At 39.2% G+C, this 25,759-nt stretch overlaps 1 protein-coding gene across 1 annotated transcript in view; it reads left to right on the top strand.

The window, feature by feature from the left end:
• The window catches only part of CNTLN (centlein), a gene marked incomplete at its 5' end in the record, with an annotated part of 250,033 nt that extends 229,947 nt beyond the window's left edge, over positions 1 to 20,086 (top strand). The window contains 2 exons of the mRNA XM_080921559.1: positions 6,654 to 6,731; positions 19,734 to 20,086. Of these exons, the coding sequence (XP_080777685.1) occupies positions 6,654 to 6,731; positions 19,734 to 19,835 (180 nt within the window). The 3' untranslated portion in view covers positions 19,836 to 20,086. The remainder of the gene's footprint in view (positions 1 to 6,653; positions 6,732 to 19,733) is intronic.
• Positions 20,087 to 25,759: the final 5,673 nt, after the last annotated feature.

The following is a 25,759-nucleotide window of genomic DNA, read 5'->3' as shown; positions in this document are numbered from 1 at the left end:
CTACTTGTCTTCACGAAGGTGCACTTGCTCCTAATCACCTTTCCACCTCATTGCCTTGGCATTCCCCTACATTGGGAAAACGTGCCCTCCCTGGACCAAAGGCCTCTTCTCACATTGATGCCAACACTGGTATCTTCAGCTACATATGCACCTGGAGCCATAGGTCTGTCTCAATGTGTGCTCAAAGGATTGTCCATGGAAGCTGGGAAGTGTTTGGTTGATTGATAATGTTGTTCTTCCCATGAGGATGCAACCCCTTCCAGATCCTTCAGTTCTTTTTTTAGCACCTTCATTGGGGTCCCTATGTTCAGTCCGATGGTTAGCTGCAAGCATGCTCAACTGTATCTGTATAATTCTGGGAGAGGCCCTGAGGAGGCATCCCTATTTAGTTCCTGCCAGTAAGCACTTCTTGGCATCAGCAATAGTGCTTGGGTTTGGTTGCTACATATGGGGTAGATCCCCAGGTGACATAGCCTATGAATGATTTTTTTCTTCAATTTCTGTTCCTCTATTTGACCTTGTATTTCCTCCCATGAGTGTTTTGTTCTCTCTTCTAAGAAGGACTGAGGCATCCCATTTGGCCTTCCTTCTTTTTGAGCTTCATAAGATCTGTGAATTGTTTCTTGGGTATTCCAAGCTTTCTGGGGCTAGTATCCACTTATCAATGAGTACATACCATGTGTATTCTTTTGTGACTGGGTTACCTCACTCAGGATAATAGTCTCTAGTTCCATCCATTTGCCTAGGAAATTCATGAAGTCATTGTTTCTAATAGCTGAGTAGTACTCCATTGTGTAAATGTACCACACTTTCTGTATCCATTCCTCTGTTGAAGGACATCTGGGTTCTTTCCAGCTTCTGGCTATTATAAATAAGGCTGCTATGAACATGGTGGAGCATATGTTCTTGTTAGATGTTGGAGCTTCTTTTGGGTATTTGCCCAGGACTGGCATAGATGGGTCCTCAGGTAGTACTATGTCCAATTTTCTAAGGAACTGCCAGACTGATTTCCTAGGTGGTTGTACCAATTTACATTTCTACCAACAGTGGAGGAGTGTTCCACTTTTTCCACATCTTTGCCAGCATGTGCTGTCATCTGAGTTTTTTATCTTAGCCATTCTAATGGGTGTGAGGTAGTATCTCAGTATTGTTTTGATTTGCATTTCCCTGATGACTAAAGATGTTGAGCATTTGTTTAGGTGCTTCCTGGTCATTCAGTATTTCTCAATTGAGAATTCTTTGTTTAGCTCTGCACCTCATTTTTAATAGGATTGTTTGATTCTCTGGAGTCTAATTGCTTGAGTTCTTTGTATATATTGGATATTAACCCTATCAGATGGAGGATTGGTAAAGATCCTTTCCCAATCTGTTGGCTGCTGTTTTGTCTTCTTGACAGTGTCCTTAACCTTACAGAAACTTTGTAATTTCACGAGGTCTCATGTGTCATTTCTTGATCTTAGAGCACAAACCATTGGTGTTCTGTTCAGGAAAATTTCCCCTGTTGACTATGTGTTCTAAGCTCTTCCCAACTTTCTCTTCTAATAGTTTCAGTGTACCTGGTTTTATGTGGGGGTCTTTGATCCAGTTGGACTTGAGCCTTGTATAAGGAGATAAGAAAGGATTAATTTGCATTCATTTGCATGCTCACTGCCAGTTGAACCAACATCATTTATTGAAAAGGTGTCCTTTTGGCATTGAAAAATTTTAGCTCCTTTGTCAAAGATCGAGTGTGTAGGTTCATTTCTGGATCTTCAGTTCTGTTCCGTTGATCTACCTGCCTATCTTTGTACCAAAAACATGCAGTTTTTATTACAATTGCTTTGTAATATAGCTTGAAGTCACTGATGGCCATTCCTCTGGAAGTTCTTTTATTTTTGAGAATAGATTTCACTATCCTAAGATTTTTGTATCTTCCAGATGAATTTACAAATTGTTCTTTCCAGTTCTATGAAGAATTGAGTTAAAATTTTGATCGAGATTGCATTGAATCTGTAGATTGCTTTTGGTAAGATGGCCATTTTTACAATGATGATCCTCCCATGAGCATGGGAGATCTTTCTATCTTCTAAGAACTTCTTCAGTTTCCTTCTTCAGAGATTTGAAGTTCTTGTCATACATATTTCATTTGCTTATTTGGGGGTCACACCAAGGTATTTCATATTGTTTGTGACTATTGTGAAGCATGTCTTTTCCCTAATTTCTTTCTCAGCATGTTTATCCTTTGATAGAGGAAGGCTACTGATTTGTTTAAGTTAATTTTATATCCAGCTTTTTTGCTGAAGTTGTTTGTCAGCTGTAGAAGTTCTCTGCTAGAATTTTTGGGGTCACTTAAGTATACTATCATATCATTAGCAAATAGTGATATTTTGACCTCTTCCTTTCCAACTTGTATCCCTTTGACTTTTTTTCTTTTTCTTTTTCTTTTTTTTTTTTTTTGTCTAATTACTCTGGCCAAGACTTCCAGTACTATTTTGAATAGGTAGAGGAAGAGTAGGCAGCCTTGTCTAGGCCCTGATTTTAATGGGATTGTTCCAAGTTTCTCACCATTTAGTTTGATGTTGGCTACCATTTGCTGTATATTGCTTTTACTATGTTTAGGTAATGGCCTTGGATTCCTGATCTTTCCAACTTTTTTAACATGAAGGGGTCTTCAATTTTGTCAAATGATTTCTCAGCATCTAGTGAGATGATCTTGTACTTTTTTCTTTGAATTTGTTTTTGTGGTGGATTAAGTTGATGGATTTCCATATATTGAACCATCCCCGCATCCCTAGGATGAAATCTACTTGATCATGTATAATGATTGTTTTGATGTGTTCTTGTATTCAGTTTGCAAGAATTTTATTGAGTATTTTTGCATTCATGTTCATGAGGGAAATTGGTCTGAATTTCTCTTTCTTTGTAGGGTCTTTGTGTGGTTTGGGTATGAGCATAATTGTGGCTTTGAAGAACGAGTTGTCTAATGTTCTATTTGTTTCTATTTTGTGGAATAGTTTGGAAAGTATTGGAATTCAGTCTTCTATAATAGTCTGATAGAATTCTGCACTGAAACTATTTGGTCCTGTGCTTTTTTTGCTTGGGAAGCTTTTGATGATTGCTTCTATTTCTTTAGGTGTTATGTTACTGTTTAGATGGTTTATCTGGTCCTGATTTAACTTTGGTATCTGGTATCTGTCTAGAAATTTGTCCATTTCCTCTAGATTTTTCAGTTTTGTTGGATACAGGCTTTTGTGGTAGGATCTGATGATTTCTTGGATTTCCTCATTTTCTGTTACTATGTCTCCCTTTTCATTTCCAATTTTGTTAATTTGGAAACTCTTTTTGCCCTCTAGTTAGTCTGGCTAAGGGTTTATCAATCTTGTCAATTTTCTCAAAGAACCAGCTCCTACTTTTATTGATTCTTTATATGGTCCTTTATTTTTTCTACTTTGTTGATTTCTGCTCTGAGTTTGATTATTTCCTGCCATCTACTCCTCTTGGGTTTCTCTGGTTCTTTTTGTTCTAGAGCTTTCAGCTGTGCTGTCAATCTGCTAGTGTATGCTCTCTCCAGTTTCTTTTTGGAGGCACTCAGAGCTATTAGTTTTCCTCTTAGTACCTTCATTTCATCCCATAAGTTTGAGTATGTTGTGCTTTCATATTCGTTAAGTTCTAAAAAATCTTTTATTTCCTTCTTTATTTCTTTCTTGACCATTGAGTAGCACAGTGTTCAGCTTCCATGTGTATGTGGGCTTTTTATTGTTTTTGTTGTTATTAAAGACCAGCCTTAGACCATGGTGATCTGATAGGATGCATAGGAGTATTTTGATCTTCTTGTATCTGTTGAGGTCTGTTTTCTGACCAACTATATGGTCAGTTTTGGAGAAGGTGCTGTGAGGTGCTGAGAAGAAAATGTAGTTTTTGTTTTAGGATGAAATATTCTGTAGATGTCTGTTAATTCCAATTGGTTCATAACCTCTGCTAGTTTCACGGTGTCTCTGTTCAATTTTTGCTTCCATGATCAGTCCATTGATGAGAGTGGGGTATTGAAGTCTCCCACTATTATTGTGTGTGGTGCAATGTATGCTTTGGGGTTTAGTAGGGTTCTGTTTTTTAATTTTTGAAATTTTATTTTATGAGTATATTGTCAAGTTGTCAAAGAAAGATAAATACAGTATAACCAACTCAGCACCTTTAGAAAAATTCAGTATATAATATAGGCATGAGTCAAGTATGTAACAGGAAAGGATAGCAAACATAATAAGCAATTAGGGAGATTCATGTTGCTTGTTACTCAAGCCATTCTTTCCCTTCCTGTCTTTTTCATTCTCTTTAGCTATTCATATTATATATCTTGTATACCAAGGTATTTGGCATTGGTGGTGGTGATGGTGGTGGTGGTAGTGGTGGTGGTGGTGGTGGTGGTGGTGGTGTGTGTGTGTGTGTGTGTGTGTGTGTGTGTGTGTGTGTGTGCTCGAGTGCTTGTGTTTGTCCATGCACACGCACACACACTCTGAGAGGTGTGGGGAGAGGATGATGCATGGAGAGAGCAGAAAGGGAAGAAGAGGCAGGGAGAGAGGAAAGAGTGAAGAGGAGACAGAAGGAGGGAGTTAGAGGGAGGGAGAGTAAGAGAGATTTTCTTTTGTTTAAAGCAAGGTCCTTGCTGTGTTGCCCAGGCTGTTCTCAAACTTCTAGAATCAAGTGACCCTCCTGCCCCAGCCTCTCCACCCTTTCAGACTACTGGTCTGTCCCACCATACACAGCAGTAACCACAACTTTACAGTTGACTTATTCATGTATGTGAGCACGTCCTCTTCCTGTATTTGTTTGTACCACACGCATACATGGTGTCAGAAGAGGGGATCAAAACCACTGGAGCTGGGTTACAGATAATGGTGCACCACCATGCTGGTGCTTGGAACCAACCACGGGTCCTCTGAGGGAGCACTGACTGCTTAGTCAGCGCACGCACTCTGGCCAGCATTGTTCTTAATTCACCAGGTCGACTGAATGCCATTCACTTAAGTCACTATTGATTTGATAAAAATCTTATAGGTGAGATTGTTTGTAGGTAACAGTTTATTGGCTTTCCTGGCTGAAATGTTTGTTTTGATAATTCTACCTTTTGAAAATACTTAATGTTTTAAAATGGGTAAGCTACTCCTATTTGGGTGGGTTATGTTTCTATCAGTGGGCCCTGGGGGAAGGATTCTACCTCAAAAACGCACAGTATTCTTTATCCTTGTGAATGATGCTTGTCTTCAGTCATTTATTGTTTGGAAAGACTTAAGGCAGGATGATACCAAGATCATTACAATAAATATTAGCTCAATGATGAAATGAAGCACCATATTTAAGGTTTGTAGGAGATCGTCCTCTGTGAAATGCCTGCAGTCCTGAGTGTGTAAGAGATTTTCTGCTGTAAGAAGATCTATAATATAAAGATATTTAAACTGCCAAGAATTTTTTGGAAAAAATCCAAGGGAACTCTGAGGAGATGGTCTTCATCCTGTGGGTGAATGGGATAATGAGTCATTAGTCTCCTATTCCCAAGTCTCAGCATTTGTGCCACAGCCTGTCTGACTGGTTGTGGAAGTAAAAGAATATTATCAAATGCAGGATCAAACAAGGTGCAAGGCAGGCAGCAGTGCCTGAGTGCGTGTGCCTGTGCCTGTGTACTTACACAAATGCAGGTACATGCTTCTTATTGTTGGGTGTTATGAAAATGCTCTGTGGCCTTAGAAAAACATCACATCACTTGAATAGGGGAGTTAGACAATGTCTTCTTTAGAAAAGGTGCCTCATAGTTCCAAAGACTGCCAAAACAGCACCCATGCCTCTGAGCTGATGCACCTGATACCAGAGACCTCTGCCGGCAGCTGCGCATGCCACACGCGCAACCCTCCTGGAAGCAGAAAGAACTTGAGCACACAGTCTGAACAATATCAGGCCACCTTGATATATTCACTGTGCTTAATTATAGACCAGAGTACATTTAGATTGAACTATACATCTTTTGGAGATTAAGGGGTGGAGTGTCTTGCCTGAATTATGTTCTTTAAACTACATCCAGCTGCAGTAAATTCATGTTGAAGGATGAGAGTTTGTGTGGAGTGCCTAGTGTGAAGACTGACATGTAGTAAATTTCAACCAGTGTTAGTTTCTCAAATGCTTCGACTTTTTCCGCATATGGTGTTTCTGTGTGCATGCTCACACGCAGGAGGGAGGGGTGGGGAGTCTCCGCATAGGCCTGAAGGTAGAGTCGGTTTCCTTAGAGCTGGACATATAAGCTATTGTGAGTCACCTGGCATGGGTGCTGGGAATCAAACCCAGGTCCTTTGCAAGAGCAGTAAGCACTCCTAACAAGCACTGAGCCACCTCTCCAGCCCTGCATCCTCTTTTGACTGTAACATCTTTTTTACTCCCATTCATCCATATCTGGAACCACACTGTAAACGCTGAAAAAAAATTATTATGAAATCTAAAACACAAATATCGCTTCCATTGTTATGTAAATATTTATAATTAAATATGAAATTGCATGGATTTAAATATTGCACCTTGGAAGAGAGTTTCCAGTCATTCTTAGTTGATGTCCTATAGATGTATTCAGTTATCTCCCTACTGGAATTGAATGCGTTCACATCAGTTAATGTACCTGATTTTACTTTCCTTAGGAAATTGAGAAGACAAAGATAGATGCTGAAAATGACAAGGAATGGATGTTGTACATTCAGAAACTTCTTGAAGGACAGGTATTTCATTTTTGTATTTCATATATTAAAATTCCCAAATAAATTTCCAAATAAATACTGCCAGCCTCACATTTGCAGATACCCTTATTTATTTCTGTCAGGTGAAGAAATGTCCCCTGAGTCAACAGTGAAGTTAACCCCCTATTTGTACCTTTGGACTTAACAAATGAAGCAAATACCTTGAGAAGGAGCCGACACGGGCCTCAGCAAGTGCATTAATTAAATTATTGAGTCAGCCGCTCTGCTTGGAAGAGTGAAAAGGATCCATTCTTCCAACCTCTTAGGAAAAGAGATTCTTTATTAGTGTCTTTAAAGTTGGAAGTTGATACGGACACCTGAGGAGTTCATGGGTTTCGGTGACCTTTTACTGTGGACCTGTTTCCAGTCAATTCATGTTTTCCTCACAGCCAGACAGCTGTTTATTACTGTGTCTTCCCGCATTCTCTACAATATTTTCTACTGAGACCTCGAGCAGCTTGTTAGTGGGAAGTAAATATTGATTTGGCATCCTGTCAATGCAGAAAGAATGAAAAAATTTCCACCAGAGGCCCCTCAAACATTTTCCTATCGACGTTTTCTGGGCTGAGTGGAAGGCCGCATAGAGGATGACAAGGCCGAGCCGAGCCGGGTCCCCCCGGGCTCTATTGAGGCTGCTACTGTGACCAGTGTGATATACTCTTCCTCCCCTTTCAAGTGTTTTTTTAATACACACATGGTCTGCTGGGATGTGCCCCTCTTGTAAGTGATCAAGGGCAGTTTATTGGCAGGTGAGAGGCCTGCTTTTCTAGTCAGAGCCAGCTTTTGTTTTGACATCACTGACAGCATGTAATGCATTCTAAAACTTTTTCATTATAGTCTCTTTTTGTGCACAGCCTAATTGTTTATTTGAAACCCAACCTAAAATAAAGAAAAGCCAAAACATAATTCTTAAAGTAGCAAAAGAAAAGAATCATCTGTCAGTGACTTTTAAAAGAGCCTGTGAATGTTTCTAACAATTAGAAGCGGGTTGATAGTAACTGTTGTTAGTTCATATCGCTGGGTAGCATTTCCTGTGTTAGCGGTGAAGTCAAGGATGCGCTGTGCTCTGATTAGCCATGTAAAGAGACTTGAGTCCAACCCCAGCACCAATACAAGGAACAAAAGACAATAAGTAAATGACACATGGGCCACTCGTATTCTTAGTGCTAACATTCTGTAGTTTTCAAACCTTAGCTGAAATTACTTCAGTAATAGGATGTGATGGGTGACATTTTCATTACAGTTGTTCAAATACAGATACACAGGTGTGAGAGAAGCCCTTCTACAGTGACAACTTGATTTTGAGAAAAAAGAGGCCATTTCTTTTCCTTAAGATGCACCTCTCCTCTTAATCATGCTTATCAGGCAGGGGTACCCATAAGTGCAGGTGCCTTCAGAGGCCAGTTATCAGCTCTCTGTGGAGATGAACACACGGCCATCCATAAGCTGCCATTCTGGGTGCTGGGAACCAAGAGCAGAGCCTCTGCAAGAGAAGCACATGCTCTTAACTCTGAATGCCACCCACAGAGCTGGCTCCTAGCCTCACAGTCTGCAGAGCCCCTTTCTCAGTTGCTGGCTCAGCCTCCACCCAGTGCCTGGCATGGGCAGTTCAGGGATAGTTGGTGTGAAGTGTTTCTCAGCTTTCAATGGCAGAAATAAACCTGTAATGATTTTCTAAGTGTTGGCCTTATAACTAGGACCTTGTAGTTGCTTTAATTAGAAATTTTATCATCAATTATATCCATAAAATAATAAATCAATATGTTTAAATTTTGCTGTTGTTGACTGTGTGTGCGCATGTGTGCATGCATGCGTGCGTGCGTGCACACTTGTACATGTGTATATGCATCCTTACACGTGGAAGTACATTTATAGATTCTGCATTATTTGGATATATGCTTATTCTGGCCAGTCAGTATTAAAATATTCCCTGTTGGAATGGCATCAGACTGCTTAATGCTGCAGGTTGATATAGTGCCTTTTTGTGCCACTGAGCCTGGACTCTGGAATATAATTGCCTGGAAGTATTGATTTAATTGCCCAGGTTTATTTGTGGACCCCTAATTATTGACTGGAGGTAAATTTAATGGAGCAGCCTTTATGAACACTGAGAAGTGCTGCTGTTGCCGCCATACTTAATGAACGGCGTCATACGCCTTTACATCATTTTTCAAGCTAATTTTATTCCGCTGTGACAATATGATAACATTTAAAAAGTCGAAGACTTCTGATTTTTATTACTGACAGAGGTGGTTTTGCTGATTTCCTTGGGTTTTGTGAGGAAAAACTAGGCATCTCGCTGGTTGCACTTGACTGTCACTTCCTAATTATGCCCAAGAGAAAAATCTATAGAATAGAAAGCGTCTCTTTTCTCCTCTCTCTCTATCCCAGCAATTATATTTATCCTGTGTTTTCAAAAACGTTTCCTTTGCACATCAGTTTTTTAGAGTCTGAGATGCTCACAGAGTTATCTGGGCAAAACAGTAAATGTGTTTGCTTACTTTACAGCTTCTGTCTTCTGGTGTGTGCATTTACACAACCTTTGAGCTGTAGACTTAGCAACCATATTCCCTACAAAGCTACCTGACTCGATTCTGATGTAGTAGTATTAAATTGTTTCACAGAAAAGCATAGGACGTGTTTTGTCTGCCGTCTCTGTTGTTCAGCGTTGTACGTTAGAATCTTGAGTATTGACACCAGTTGTTGCCATGTTTGTTGGCTGCCTTCATTCAGTGACATTTTATTCTGATGATTCCTGTCCCCACCATGGCATGGTGAAGCTATATACTGTGGTATTTATTACTGTCACTGGATGGAGAACACTAGAAAGGAAAGTTAGAGCCTTCGGTCCATGCGTATACTTGATTACAGGGTACACAGATGTAACCTCACTATTTCAAGGAGTCGTAATGTAGTTAGTAATCCCATGTGTTCAACATTTTCCTGGAGTTTGCAGATTCCTAGTTAGGTACACACCAAAAAGTAACTGTAATGCCTGCTTTCATTTTCTCTGGGATGGGTATCCTTGTTTTAAAATTTCACTTGTGCTTTCTTTTTGTAGTGATATGTTTGTAAATTTACAGTTTTTGTGTGAGAGAGAAGAAGGGAAGATGAGAGCCCCTACAACTTTTTTTTATAGTTTAAGGAGCAGATGAAAGTAGCGCTGGCCCAGAGGCCACTGGCATTTGAGCAAGACTGTACTTTATAGAGAGATTGCAGGGCAGCAGGGTCCCGATGTGCCGCAGCCATGGTAGCAGGAGGGCTGCCCGCGTCATCCAGAGTTGATCCACAGCCAGCCTGGGAGTGCACAGACAGTCCAAATCAGAAACGGATCATAGCAGCCCACGGGATGAGAAAGTCGAATGTGTGCTCAAGAAATTCAGTGATCAAGAGAGCCAGTGTGTTAGGAAGGAAATATTCAATAGTGACTAAAACCACAGAATTTTTAATAGGTTGATAATGTTTGAAGCATTCTGCTTTTCCTTATTTTATCTCAGCTTTGCTAGTCCTTCCTTAGTTTAACTTTACCATTGAAGAAAACATTTCACATTCTTATGTGGACAAGAAAAGAATAAACCCTGTTCCCTCCTTCAGTGCCTGGGAAAAATAGTTGTATTCTTGTCTTTAGCTTTCCTTTGGCCTTAAATGTTTCTGTTCCTGTTGGTTGCTTCAGAGATTAGAGTGCTCCCTTCTCTCCAGCGTTATCTCTAAAAAGAATGCCTTTCTTCTATATTGTGCCTGGGAATGTGGCTGTACCATAGGCTGGCAAACTTCCCTGCCTTTTGTAACTGGAGAGAACTATCAGTCAGCACAGAGTTAACGTATGTCCCACACAGAGCTGTGAAGCCATCACTTCTGTGGGGCTTCTTCCTGCATGGTACTTGTAACATGTGTCCATGCTCCCAAGATTTAAATCCACTACTCACCCTGCCTCGGGGTTTTTATGTAACAACTTGAAGCTGCTTTTGTTTCAAAACAGGACTTTTTTTTTTTTTGGTTAAAGCTAAAGCAATTTTTTAATATTATTAGATTCTAACTTACATAATTAGCTTCGTAGTAACTATTTCTTTGGTTTAGTAGAGACCTCTGGGTAGCTTTATCTACTCCAATCCATGTCTTGGGTTGTAATAAAATAGTTTTTAATTTTTTTTCTAAAATCAAGGCTTACGTGAATCCAGTAGTTCTCCTCCATGCTCACTTCAGGATGATCAGTGTCATTCATTCACGTCTACCGTGTGCCTGTACTGTGAGAAAGCATTGGTCACTGTGGAGACAACGGAAACTATTCAGATCCTGAGATTTAAATCCAAAATAAGAAATCACTGAGGTCCCTGTGAAAGTGGGAAGAAAACAGAGCCCTTCTTTATCACCATAGGAAGATACGGCACCTGGGCTCTGCCTGCAAAGACTAAACAGTGAAGTTATGTTGCCCAGAAAGTCTGCTGCTCAGAATACTGCTGACAGAGCTGAAAGTGGATTCCTGAGCAGATACTGTGTAACTTTGTTCATAACAATTACATAGATGAAAGTGAGAATTATCCCAGTGCCTGCTGATCGACATCACATACACATGTGCACACACGAATACACACACACACTGACATACAGTCACTCACACACACACACACAGACACACACACACACTGACACACAGTCATTCACACACACACACAAACACACACATGTGTCACACAGGCACACACACACAAATGGCCACACGCAATCACACATAATTATTCTTTTCACACAACAAAAAAAAGCCTTTAGGAGCTTAAAATCTATTGTTTTACATATAAATCTTCTTATATAAATGTTAAACATCATTTGGGGGCTCCAAAGACTAGGTATGAATATCAGTGTTTCAATTATGAATTTGATAGTAGTAATCTGGATAAAGAGGCAGCTTAACTTATACAAAAAAAATATACTCAGTGGGGTCTGTGTGAATTCTAAACCTCTGCACTGTTGCTTAGAGGGGGTCATTGAGAGAGATAATGCAATCAGGGGGACTAGTCACTCATGAATGGAACTGGAGCTTGTGTGCTAAGGCAGCTTGCTAATTTTTCTCTGGACCACACAAAAACGCTGTGAGACAGACATGATTGCTCAAGCTACTCAGTCCATGGTACTGTTAGAGTTACCTGAGCCAATTAGATAATTTATAAGTATAAAGTAGGAATAGACATGTCCTATACCATATAGTTCTTGGCTTTGGAAAAAGAATCATATTACAAAACATTTGCTACAGATAGTAAATGTTTTGTTTGTTCTACTGTACGCTGCCTTTTTAGATAAAACAGGTTTTCATCACTGAAATCCTTACAGTGGGAGCTTGAGTAAAGTAGGAATTGCAAGGCCTATGTATTCATCAAAAGTATCACAGGCCCAAACCAAAGACAAGAGGTTTAGAGAAACAAGGTTGTTTCTAGGAAAGTGTCATTGTCCCAGGAATTATCTTGAAGGGATCTTGACTTATGCCCATACATGTCCAATTGGTAAAATTCTCTCTATGAGCAGGAGTCAGGTTATAGCATTGTCTCCCATGGAGGCTCTAATGATAGGTGCTAGTGTGGCCCAGAAAGTACTAAAGGAATACTGCAGTGTCCCACAGAATCTGGATGAAGAGCCATACTACAGGCCGAGGGCCTGCTGGATTTGCAGGAATGGCTCACCTAAGTAGAATGTTACACATTTCCCTTCTGTCTTATATAACGTACCCATAATGAATTTGCTAACAGTTCCTTTCCTTTTTTTCTCCTTTTATTATGGATATTCTCTGTATTTATATTTCAAATGTCATACCCTTCCCCCGCTCCCCTCCCAATCACCCTCTCAACTTGTTTCTATGAAGGTGCTCCCTCTCCCAATCACCCTCTCCACCTCAGTACCTTGGCTGATGATGATGTTGTTCTTCCCATGGGGGTGCAAATCTTTCAGCTATTTCTGTCCTTTCTCTAGCTTTTTTTATTGGGGTCCCCATGTTCAGTATGATGTTTAGCTGCAAGCATCCTCATCTGTATCCGTATGACTCTGAGAGAGCCTCTGAGGAGACATCCATATCTGGTTCCTGCCAGTAAGAAATTCTTGGCATCAGCAATAGTGCTTGGGTTTGGTGGCTGCATATGCGGTGGTTCTCCAGGTGAGATAGTCTTTATAGATCTTTTCTTCAATCCCTGCTCCTCTGTTTGGGCTTGTATTTCCTCCCCTGATTTGTTCTCCCTTCTAAGAAGGACTGAGGCATCCACATTCTGGTCTTCCTTCTTCTTGAGCTTCATAAGTTCTGTGGATGGTTTCTTGGGTATTCAGAGTTTCTGGGGCTACTATCTGCTTATAAGTAAGTAAATACCATGAGTTTTCTTTTGTGACTGGTTTATCTCACTCAGGATAATAGATTCAAGTTCCATCTATTTGCCTAGGAATTTCATGAACTCATTTTTAGCTGAGTAGTACTCCATTGTGTATATTTACCACAATTTCTGTATACATTCCTCTGTAGAGGGACATCTGGGTTCTTTCCAGCTTCTGGCTATTATAAATAAGGCTGCTATAAACATTGTTGAGCATGAGTCCTTGTTAGATATTGGAGCTACTTTTGGGTATATGCCCAGGACTGGTATAGCTGGGTCCTCAGGTAGCACCATGTTAAATTTTCTGAGCAACTGCCAGACTGATTTCCAGAGTACCAGTAAACTGTACCAGTTTACAATCCCACCAACAGTGGAGGAGTGTTCCTCTTTCTCCTCATCCTCACCAGCATCTGCTGTCATCTAAAATTTTGATCTTAGCCATTCTGACTGGTGTGAGGTAGAATCTCAGGGTTGTTTTGATTTGCATTTCCCTGATGACTAAGGATGCTGAGCATTTCTTTAGGTGCTTCTCAGCCATTCGATATCCCTCTGTTGAGAAGTCTCTGTGTAACTCTGTACCCTGTTTTTAAATAGGATTCTTTGATTCTCTAGGGTTCTTCTTGAGTTCCTTGTAAATAGTGGATACTAACCCCCTATCAGATGTAGGATTGGTAAAGATCTTTTTCCAACCTGTTGGTTGCTGTTTTATCATTTTGACAGTGCCCTTGGCCTTACAGAAGCTTTGCAATTTCATGAGGTCCCATTTGTTGATTCTTGGTCTTAAAGCATAAGCCATTGGTGTTCTGTTCAGAAAAACTTCCCCTGTGCCTATGTGTTCTAAAGTACCACACTAAAGGTCACTGCCTTCCAAGAATTTCATAAATAGGAGAGGCCACCAATTTGCTTTAAACATCATCTAATTTTTCCTTGAAGCAGAAGAAAGTTAAAATAACTTAAATGTCTTAATATTTTCAGTTCTTGTCTGTGGCTTCTAGAGCCACTTTCAAGTTTTAAGTGATAATAAATTATGGATTCTGCAAGAAATGTCTCAGGGGATCAAATTGGAGGGTATCAGATGCAGATTTCTCTGTCAGTGTTCAGCAAAGTTCCAAGAGTTGTATTCATTAGGACAAGTAGGGAATATGAGTTGTATTTAAAAACCACATCTCAATATTAAATGCCAAATTTTATTATAGATAATTTTTTCTCTTATTTATTTTAACAAGTTCAGTCTTCTAATTTTGATATATCAAAGTATATGCTGTTCATTTAGATGTGTAAGTCTGTGCCTGCAGTGTATATGTGTATTAATGCCTATATAAGAAAATGCATAGCATTGTACCGAATTCGGCACCCTTATTTTGGCCACAAACCCCATTGGCCTTCCTTAAAAGGTCTTGAATCTCACTGTATCTGGTCCTTTTACTAGCAGCTATAGTATGATAATTTTATAAAATTTATTTTTATGCTCAAGCTAAATATTAATAAAAGTAATATATTTTGAAGAATCATCTTCAGACAAAGAGAAACAGGAGTAAAAACAGTCACCGTTATCTTTATCCCATAGATTTAAAGGTTCCCCTAATTTTAATATGTCAGCTTTTAATATAAAGTTACTGCCTGATATTGCAGTCAATGCTAATGTTTTATAGTCATGGTTGTTAGGCTTCAGTGTTTTCTTATGATAGTTCTCAAACATCTACATTTTTATCTCACCTTGTACAAGAACATTAACTATAACTTATAAGTGTGAATGATTCTAGGATTCTGAAAGTGGCAAACCAGTTCACAAAAGGCCAAGGGGGGGGGGCTGAGAATCCATGTGACTTCAGGGAAATCCCTCCAGTAACAGAATCACATTTGATGACATGGATATCCAAGCTACTGAGACCTTTAAGGTAGTTTAACCTTTCATACCAAGAAATCTCTTCCCACACCACATTTTCTGTGTGCCACAAATGTAATGCTTGTCACTTTTTTTTGGATAGAACCAGAACCCCGCTCCTTTTTTATCTAGAAGAAATAAGTCACATAGGCTTTGAAGACATTGTGATTCAGCACATGCCATCACAGGTGAATGCCAAGGCAGTGCAATTACTAGGTTTGTCATCTTGTGTGTATATGTGTGTGAAATCTCTTGACTGTTGGCCAGTCTAGTTCCCATTTGAATCTAGCCTTAAAATACTTACAGAAAAGGACATTGTTCTTTCTGTATCTGAGGCATTTCTTGAAGAGTGTTAGCAGCCTTCACAATGCAAGCAGAAACAGCATCGTTGCCTGAAAACTGTCTAGAGGTAACAAGCTTGCTCTTGTTATGGACTTTATGGTATCAGAGGTATAGGTTTTCTTGTTCCTAAAAATACTTTACACTTAAAAAAGACTTCAAGTCTCAATGATGGTATCAGCCAGTTGTTCAGAACTCTATGTATATGAACCTAAAGTTGTCAGGCAAGCCATGGAGATTTTTAAATCATTTTCTTAGATATGCCATACTCTGAGTATCATTTCAGTCCTAACAATAACCAGTCTAGAGCTGTATGCTAAGAACTGATGTTCATGGAGTTCCCATAAGATTCTGGGACAGGGGGACTACTACTGAGATGTCTCAGCAGATAGGAATATATGCTTTTCTTACCCAGGACCCAAAGTCAAGATCCAAGTATAAGGTTACTCCATCACTCATGTTAGCCAGTTCACACCCACCTGTGACCACCTGTGAACCCAGCTTCAAGGCACCCAACACCCACTGGACTCCACTGGTGCCTGCACCTGTATGTACGTACTCACAGAGACACACAGGAATATGTTCTTAAACATGAAAATTAAAAGGAAGGGAACAAAGGGACAAACATCTGAAATCTAAATAAATAAAATAATCAATAAAAAAGATTTTGAAATATTTTTACATGTCACTGAAGATTGATATATTCCAAGTAACTTTAGATTAACATTAATTTGTGATATTTACATTTTATGGTGATCTGTATATGGTATAAGTAATGATTCTCAATTAACCAAAATGGCTATCTAATGATAAAACTCATTCTTAGCCTCTTGGAGATGTTTATAAATTAATATTACCTTAAGCAGAATCTTATCTGTAAAACTTACTGAAAATCTTGCTAAATAGCTGAATAGTATTAACTTGGGAAAGAATCCTAAGACTCAAAGGCAAGAAGAAATTGTTATATATGAAAGAGTCTGTTAGAACCTTCTAGTTGATTTGCGATGTACTCATTTGAAAACAAATGTATAGGCCAGGCTTGGTGGCTGTCTGTGAGTGTCCTCGGCAGTTCCAGGGTTACAGCAACATGTGTCATGTCCACCTTTTACCTCAGGGACATGGATCTGAACCAGGGCCTCATGCTTTCGTAACAAGTGCTCTTATCTACTGAGCAAATGCCTCCCTTCAGTACTTTTAAATTTTCTCTTCCTATTTGTCATGAAAAGGCCATTGCATACATGAATTCATAGCAATTGTAACTATGCACAAAACCTACAAAATCAAGCCTATAAAATTCTAGCATGGGTAGACATGTGTCTCCCTCAGTCTCCTCACCTGAGAAAAGACTTACAGGTAATTGATGATTGCTGGCAGGTAAGAGAGTCTGCTTTCTCCAGGGGTCCAGTCCCTGAGAGATTACTCATGCTTTGGTAGGTAGATGGTCTCTCAACCAATACACTAAATGAGATCAGTGGATTTCAAGAGGGAACGAATGCTTTGGGGGATAGAAGAGCCACTAGAAGGGAGAAATTGGAGGCTGTCTTTGATCAAAACATTTTCAAACAACAAGGTATATTTTGTGATCATTTAAACTACATCTATTATTACAATGATAAACTACAAATTTATAAACACCAGTCAGAATGAAGGCTGAGTTTAGAGGTCAAACTGTAAGAAATGATGCATTACAGAGAGAAAACAGTGACAGAGTACCTCAGCGAAACATTAGAAGAGGCACAGAAAAAACAAATGAAATACCTCAACTAACATGCATAATAGGTATGATGTAAAATCACGTAAGGACAAACCGTATGCTTCTGAACTGCTTGTAAACAGTGAGGTGCGTGCAGCTCCACACAGCCTGGCTTCTTTATGAAATATCCAGTGTGTTAATTGTATAGAGAGTTTAAAGAAGCTTACAAGCCAATAACATACACGGAACAACTGTTGGGTTAAATTCTGAGGCCAATTTTATTGAGAGTCATGGGGAGAAGGGGGAGAAAGCTGTTGGCATCAGGTTAGTCACAGGTTTTCTTGCTCCCTTCTCCAGGCTTCCTAGAAGGGAAGTTCTTTTAAAGAGAAACAAAATGTTCAAGTATGCCATGTGTTGGAAACTATCCACCTCACAAGGGTAGGTTTAGCTGTTTACTGTAAGGCAAGGTGAACACAGCCAGCTTTCGCCCATGTGTTCCATAGAGCAAACAAACGTGGTAAACAGACCATAAGGAAGGACAGAGGACTGAATTTATGAACAGGAAGTTTTTCTTGAGAATCATGGTGCCTATGAAACAGCAAGTTAGAGGTATGTTAAGAGGTCCCAAGATAATGGAAGAATGGTAAAGTTTGGTGCTACCCAGACTTGCTTCACCAGAGAACCATTTTTCTAGAAACCTTTAGGAAATGAACTTCTAAGCATTCATTTTTGCTTTTGCTTCTGCCAATAAAATATGAGGGGTTGTTCCATCTTCTCTATCTTCTTTGTAGTTAGAAATGTGTATGTATGTAGATAGTTCAATAATAGTTACCCAAGGGTCTTGTCATCAGGGGCCTAGTGCTTGCTAGACAAAAAGAAGTCTTTTTATTATACATTCTTTAAGAGCTAATATTAATGCCCCAATGGATTAATTATCAAACTGTAAAATGAGCAGTTTTATCAAGTCTAACTCCTTTCTGCATCCCAGACATACTTTTTGTCAAACCACAAATTTGTTGTTATTGTCTTCAAGGAAAAAAGAAATACATTCTTATTTTTATATCTAGTGTTGTTTTCCCACATTTCTGAAACTAAAATTCGTATATTGTGTGTGTGTGTGTATGCACGCGCTGTGCATATGTGTGCATAAGATGATGACTTTCCTACCTAGAAAGGCTATTTCACGTCAACATATAAATCTTACACTCATCTGTACCCTACATCTACAGACATGTCCTGTCTGCCACTTCTCTGGTGACTTTCGGGTGAGACAGAGGTGCAGAGTTCTTGAGTTTGAGGGTTGTGTGCATACAGCCAGACTATCTTTATGACAAGGCTAGTTAGAAAGTAGAAAACTACTAAAGATCTTAGTTAACGTTTTCTCTTCCTACCAGTTCAAATTCAGGAATGAACCATTTTCATCAACTTAATCGTGGTCCCCTGGCTGAGCCATGCAGAAGATTTGCTTGTCTGTGCTCAGCACTGACCAGGGACACATCAGGTCTTGTCCTAACACAACAGAAAACCTGACTGGACGTCCCTCTAGAGAAGGGGTATGTGTGCTACGAGCATTCTCCCATATTTAGGGAGCAGATGTGGTGTATCCCTGGTCATTCAAAGGGACAAACCCAAAAAATAATCAATGTATTTTCTAATTATGTCAGATGTTTCATGTGAGACGATGTAGGAAGAATATAAGAAGAAATATGTCAATGTGCAGAAGGTATTTGAAGCAACACTCTAGACTCTCTTACTTACAAGCCATAACTATGTGGGATATGGTCACCTACCACTGAGCAAGGAAGCAGTGGGAACAAGAAAACTAACAGCAGCAAAGTTATATCAATTATGAAATTTAAAACTGTTCTAACATTTCATAAACTCAGCAGTTTCTGAAACATGTGTATTACACTTTGATATACCAAACAAACTTTAACAACTTAATCAATGGGTATACTTTCGCCATTTTTTCTTTCTGAAATTTTATTCTGCAACTCTTGAGATATTGGGCTCTCATACAGACAAGTGTATTGATAGTTCTCTCTCATTCTTTTATGAGTGATGAACATATAGTACTACTACTGTGGGGCTGCGTGCCCTGGAGATGACTGTAACCTGCTATTGATCAGCTGATTGAAGATGAATGGCTTAGCTGCTTGTATTGCAGATTACATCATTAACATGGTCAGTAAACCATGAATTGTTCAATAAGGCGTTTATCTTTTTTCATTTTACTTCTGCTCTTTTATCATTTTTATTAGAAAAGCCAAAATTGCCCACACTAACCAGGAAGATCTGCTGAAAAGAGATCCAGTAGGGCCCCATTATAACTTCAAAGTTACAGATAGCTAAATGTTAATGGACTAGTGATATTTAGTGTATAGTTTTCATCAAACCATTTTTTCTAATTTTGTATTACTTTATTATATTTGTGTAATCATATAAGTCATATGGGGTGTGTGTGTGTGTGTGTGTTTCTGTGTTTCTCTGTGTATGTGTGTGTCTGAGTGTGTGTGTGTGTGTGTGTGTGTGTGTGTGTGTGTGTGTGTGTGTGTGTAAGACATATGAAAACTTCAGTAATCAGTTCTCTCCTCCCATAAATGGAACTCACATTTTGTAGCAAATGTCTTTACCTTCAGAGCCATCTTATCAGCTCTTGTATGTGTTTTTGAACTGAAGAAAATAGAGAGTTTTGATAATGTTTTTTTGTTCTCTTACAGCTTCCTTTTGCATCATATTTACTAGAAGCAGTACTGGAGAAAATAAAAGAAAACAAGAAACTAACTGAAGGATATTTCACAGTCATGAAAGACATTAAATAAAGTTATAGAAGAGCTGTTTTCAAATGCAAGAGCATCATGCGCTGTGGTTGTAAACAGTCCAGATACAGCATCTGCTCCCGCTAGCCATGGGTAGCTTCAACCAAAGGAAATGCTAACTAAGAACACAGCCATGTAAAAGGGAAGTCCAGCATTTGAGTGTTGGATATTGTCCCAAACAATACAAATTTTAAAATGGTTTTCCTTCCAGTACATAAGAAGAAAACAAAATGAGCTTGTCACATACATATTGGTCTGGGTATAAAATGAAAAAGTTATAAATAATGGACTTAATATAAATCTTATATGAAAACTAGACTTTTATATAAGACTTATAAACATCATCCAGTAAACAACATCTCTGTATGGTGAGAAAATATGAAGTAAATTATCCTAATATGAAAGAGAAGCATTGAGTGAAAGAAATTGGTTCCATTGTATCCATTCTCATTGATAGGCTGGATTATACAAGAGATACTCTGTTTTTCTAGAACTATCTGGAAAAAATAAAAGCCTTTCTCTCCTCTGTCTGCCTGTGCACTTATATACACCAGCAAGGGCCAGAACCCCAATGTGTAATGCTGGGCTAGACCTTGTAGAGCACCTACCATGGCCATCCAATTAACGGTGCCTTCCCACTGTGGTGGGAGCCTTGTATTTGATTGCTGACCATCCCCCTCCTTGCACATCCTCACTGAGTTCTTGCCACACATTTCTGGTGCCTCCGAGTCACTGAACTTGGTCCTCTCTGCTTGCTGTTGGTGCCATCTCTGTAGAATACTTTGTGTAACTGTACGCATCGCTGTCTTCTCATTATCCAGGTTTGCTTTACCTGTTCCGTCATGGCATATTCTCTGACTTTCTTACTATTAACATGAAATCATCTGTTTTTAATATCTTACATTTGTCTTATGGTTTATCCTCATTTTCTCCCTTAGAATGTAGCTCTTATGAGATTAACGTAGGTGTTGACAAATTGAGGCCCATAGCCATATCTAGCCATGCCATCCACTTTTATACAGTTCACAGACTAAACAATTTTTTACGTTATTAAACTGTTTAAAAACAGTACTTTGTAGCATGTAAAATCATATGAAATTCAATTTTGATGTCTTATCAATAATGATTTATTGAGATCCAGCGACGTTCGTTTTTTGCACAGAACGTAGTATAGTTACGACTGTGGTGGAGCTGGGTGACTAGCAGAGGCTGTGTGCCATTTCCCTTACTTAGCACTGCGGCCAGCAAGCTACAGCCACAGCGGCACGGTGGAACATGAATGCAACACTGTCAAGTTACAGATAAATTATTGGAAGTTTAAAAATATTAGCACATATCCAAGCTGCCAGAGCCATTAAGCCCACAGTCTCAAGACAGAGAGCAGTGAACATGTACCCTGCATTGGACAGCAGGGTCACGTGTTTCCTGTAGAATGGCACCATACCTACGCTAAAAAGAGCACAGAAGACATAGATGACCAGAGTGAACATGTCAACGTCACCACTCACAGGACGACAGTTCGAAATATACCATCTTATCCAAGGACTCTGTTCTAAAAGTAAAAATAAGTCTGCCCACAAAGAATGACAAACAGGATACAGCAAAGAACATGACCTTCTACAAAGGTCACCTATTAACCCTGTAACTCCTGAACCTCTTATGTGGCCAGAGGGACTTGAGTCATTAAGGATCGTGAGCAGGAAGGATACTTAGACTATCTACATGGATTCTTATAAAAGGCAGAGTCAGAGGAGAAAGAGAAGGGAAGAAAAGAGAGTTAATGAAGGTGGGGAGAAAGAAGAGTCAAAGGGGAAGAGAAAGTGAATGGGGGGGAGAAGCTGCACATTTCTAGTTACAAGCAAAAAGACAGAAACTTTGGAAAACGTTGCACTACTTGCTTTGCTTTAAATACAGAGGAAGGGGACTGATCGAAAGCAAAGGAATTAAGTGATCCTTGGAGACTAGAAAAAGCAAGAAAATATGCTTCCCTCAGAAGAATGCTGATACAAACTGATTAGCCCAGTGAATTTGAGTGTGACTTTCCAGTACTTGGGGAGAGTAGTTTTTCTCATTTTTTTTTTTTTTGTTTCAAGCTTCAAAGTTTATTGTAATTACTGAGTACAAAAATATACAACTAATACAACTCAGTAAAATATCACTCATAACTTCATATTCATGGATTTATGTGGGGCTTTGATCAACTCACTAAAATCTCATTCATAACTTCATAGGCCTGTGTTCACATGGGGTTTTGGTCATAAGATGGACAGAAGGCTGAGTGACTTCATTAACAAGCTATGAAGTAACTTAAAAAGACACAACTTGAAGTAGGACACGCACTTAGCAAAAGTCAACACGAGGTTCAACCAGATGACTCAGTTTGTAAGTGTGCAACCACCCAGCCTACAACCCCATGGTTCCCCAGAAGCCACACAGAAAGGAGAGAGACCAGCTCCCACAAAGTTGTCTTCTAACCATACAGGCACTGTGATACCTGCACACACTCCACACAAAATAAATGTTTAAACAGCTATACAAGTTACAAGGGACTTGTGCAAAAAATACAGAAGTCCCTCATTTGATTAAGAACATCTTCAAAAAATCCCATTACCAATATTGTGTGAAACAGCAGAGACAGATGTCCTTCTAACACCGGGAATTGGGCAAAGACTTCATTCAGCCCCTGGTAGTCCTTCTATATCTAATATGGAGACATCTAGCCTGCACGATAAGGCAGCAGAGGCAATGAGAGGGAAAGAAATGCACACAGATGGGAGAGGAAGATATGTGTCTGAAACAAGCAAACAGCAGCAAAAATACGCTGCAGGATGGACAACCTGGCCAACCTCATCAAAGCCTTAAAGGTTTGCTCCAGGAATAACAAGCTACAGTTATGTTCTCTTCGTGTCCAGATCATATCTGTCAACCACATAGCTGATAAAGGACTCATCCAAAAAATTAAGAATTCTCAAGACTTAGACATTCAACAATAAAGCAATCCTACATGTATCCTCGAGTGGAAATTGTAACAGACACAAATGGCCATGATGTGTTTAGAATAGAGGACCTGGGAAGCAGAGAAATTCTTTCATCAGCACTGGCCCCTATGCTCCTACTGAAAGCTCTGCTTACATCCACTACTCCTCAAAATTATGTAGGATTCTGTCCAATAGCACAAGTGATCCTTGGCTTTGGAGGTCCCAAAATGAAAATTTCTGAGAGAAATTTATAACCACACAGAGAAAGCCTTTCTCAGTGCCCTCAAATAACTATAAAACCAAACAGGAGGGATAGCAGAAACCCCTTTGAGAGAGCTCTTTACAGGCCTTAATGTCTGTGTTCAGACAATCCATGATTCCAGCAGCAGAAAGAGTTGCTACTTTCAATTCTTCATCCCTGTGCACATAACAGCCTGTGGTGGTAACACAAAAGTTAGGAGTGGTTTCATATAATAAAAATGATTTCTTGTGTAATGAAATTTTTCATCAAATCCATGATTTTTTAAACCTTCCTGCAATAAACATTGATGTGCCTGTGTCTCTGTGGTATGTTGACTCGGAGACACGTCAGATAAATACCCAGAAGTGGTATAGCTGGGACATTTTACACAACTCTTTGGACATCAATGGCTAGTGCAACTCTATTTCTGACAGCTAAAACTTAGGTCTCTGGCAAGAGTGGAAGAGAAAGTGATAATATATATAAATACACAAACACACATATATGTAATATTTTATATGTGTGATATATGTATGTTGCAATACATATAACATTTACAAATTTTATTAGTCATGATAAATATTAAAGTTAACTCATCTGCAGTAAAGTGGGTACAACTTGTGATATTCCTATTAAAAAATTAGGCTAAACACAGTCATATACACTAATGCTATTTATTTCCCTTATTTATGGTTCTAATATCTATGAAGATCTTATGAAGGTAAATTTTTATGTGTGCTAACATGAAAAGAGAAGTAAAATAGTCCAAGGGAACAAAGGGGGTGGGAGCAGGGAGATGAGGGTCAACACCTTCAACACAAACATAGATTTTATGAAAATTAAAATAATGTAGAACAACCTTGGCCAAGCTTCTGGTGTGTAAATGAAGGAGTACACATTGCTTTGGTTTTGGTTTCTAGGTTTCCTCTTCACAGACCAGTCCTTCATTTCCCTTGTTTTCAGTTCTCAGTTCTGGTGCCATACTGTTTTTCTTCTTCCTAAGTCATTGGCACTGAGAATAGCTAAAAAGAACTATCTTCTCTCCCTCAGGTTTTTAGGGCTCAGGACAGAAAACAGGACTTTGTTCTTGCATCTTCTGGCATGTGGGACTCTGGTTACCTGTAGAGGAAAATTAGAAAGTTCACTTATGCCTCACCCCACTCTTGACCTGAAGAAATATACCCTTCATGTGCATGGACTTGTTTGAGGTGTTCTCCACAGAGACATAAGTGAGGTTTACCCATTCCCTCCTTATCTGATATTAAGCTAAACTAAAGCAATAGGAAAACTTTCTTCTGTGACATTCTCTGGTTAGGAAATCAGTGCTTTGGAATTTAACATACTCTATGTTTCCTGTAAATAGTTTCTATTTCGCTGATTGTCCACTTCTTCCTTAATTATTCATTGGGATTTTTTTTTTTTACCTAGTAGCTTCCTCGTGGAAGCGAACCCATACCAGAAAATTAAAGCTAAGGTACTTTTCCTTTTTATGATTTTATTTTGAAGTAATTTAGCATTAATAAGAAGTTATGAGGGCTAGAAATGATGGTACATGGCTTTAGTCCTAGCACTCTGGAGTCAGAGGCAGGAGTTCTAAGTTCAAGGCCAACTGGATCTACATAGTAAGTTCCAGTCCACTCTGGATTCTGTAGAAAGAGTGTCTCAAAAAAATTACAAAGGTAGTTCACACAGTTCAGGAGAGCATTTAGTAGTCTGTCAATGTGATGATAATAGCTTACATAGTATATTGCCAAAGCCCAGAAACTGATTCCAGAACAATATAACCATGAATGGGGGCTGGTAAGATAGTTGGGTTGGTGTGACAGCTAGATTTAATAGTCCACTGTACAACTTAGAATCACCTAGAAAGAAAATCCCAGAGAAAGATTGTCTACATTGGGTTGAACAAGTCTGGAGATTGCCTTAGGTTAATTGATGTGGGAGGATCCATCCCACTGTAGGTGGTACCATTCCCTAGGAAGAGAGTTCTTCACTATGTAAGAGTTGCACAACTGAGCTGAACATAAGCAAGGAAGTAATCAAGCAAGTAGCATGCATGCATTCATTCTCTACTTTCTCTTAATGATTATTATGTGACTGCTGTTTCACATTCCTGCTGTGTTGACTTCCCTGCTATGATGGACTATAACCTGGGATTGTGAGTTTAAAAAAACAAAAAACAAACAAACAAACAAACAAACAAAAACCAACCAAAAACCAAGAAAACCTTTTGTACTTTCTCTAACTTTTGCAACCTCATAGGGAGAACAACAATATCAACCAACTAGACCCCCCAGAGCTCTCAGTAACTAAATCACCAACCACAGAGTACACATGGAGGAGCCCATGTCTTCTGCTGTATATGTAGCAGAGGATGGCATTGTCTGCCATCAACAGAAGGAGAAGCCCTTGGTCCTGTGAAGGCTTGTTTCCCCAATGTAAAGGAATGCTAGGGTACTGAGGTAGGAATGGGTGGGTGGGAGGGTGGGAGTGGGAACATCTTCATAGAAGCAAGGGGAGAGGGGAGGGGTAATGGGAGAAGGGTAACAGGGATAACATTTGAAATGTATATACATAAAATATCCAATAAAACACACACATACATACACAAATCCTTTTGTGACTTAAGTTGTTCTCTGGGCATTTTAGTCACAGCAACAGAAAATAAACTAGGGAAGTTGGTAAAACACTGTAGAAGCACAAAGCCT

Source organism: Micromys minutus (assembly GCF_963924665.1).
Source record: "Micromys minutus genome assembly, chromosome: 9".
Classification (NCBI taxonomy): Eukaryota; Metazoa; Chordata; class Mammalia; order Rodentia; family Muridae; genus Micromys; species Micromys minutus.
Note: the sequence above shows the minus strand (reverse complement) of the source record. Positions and strands in the feature narration are given on the sequence as shown.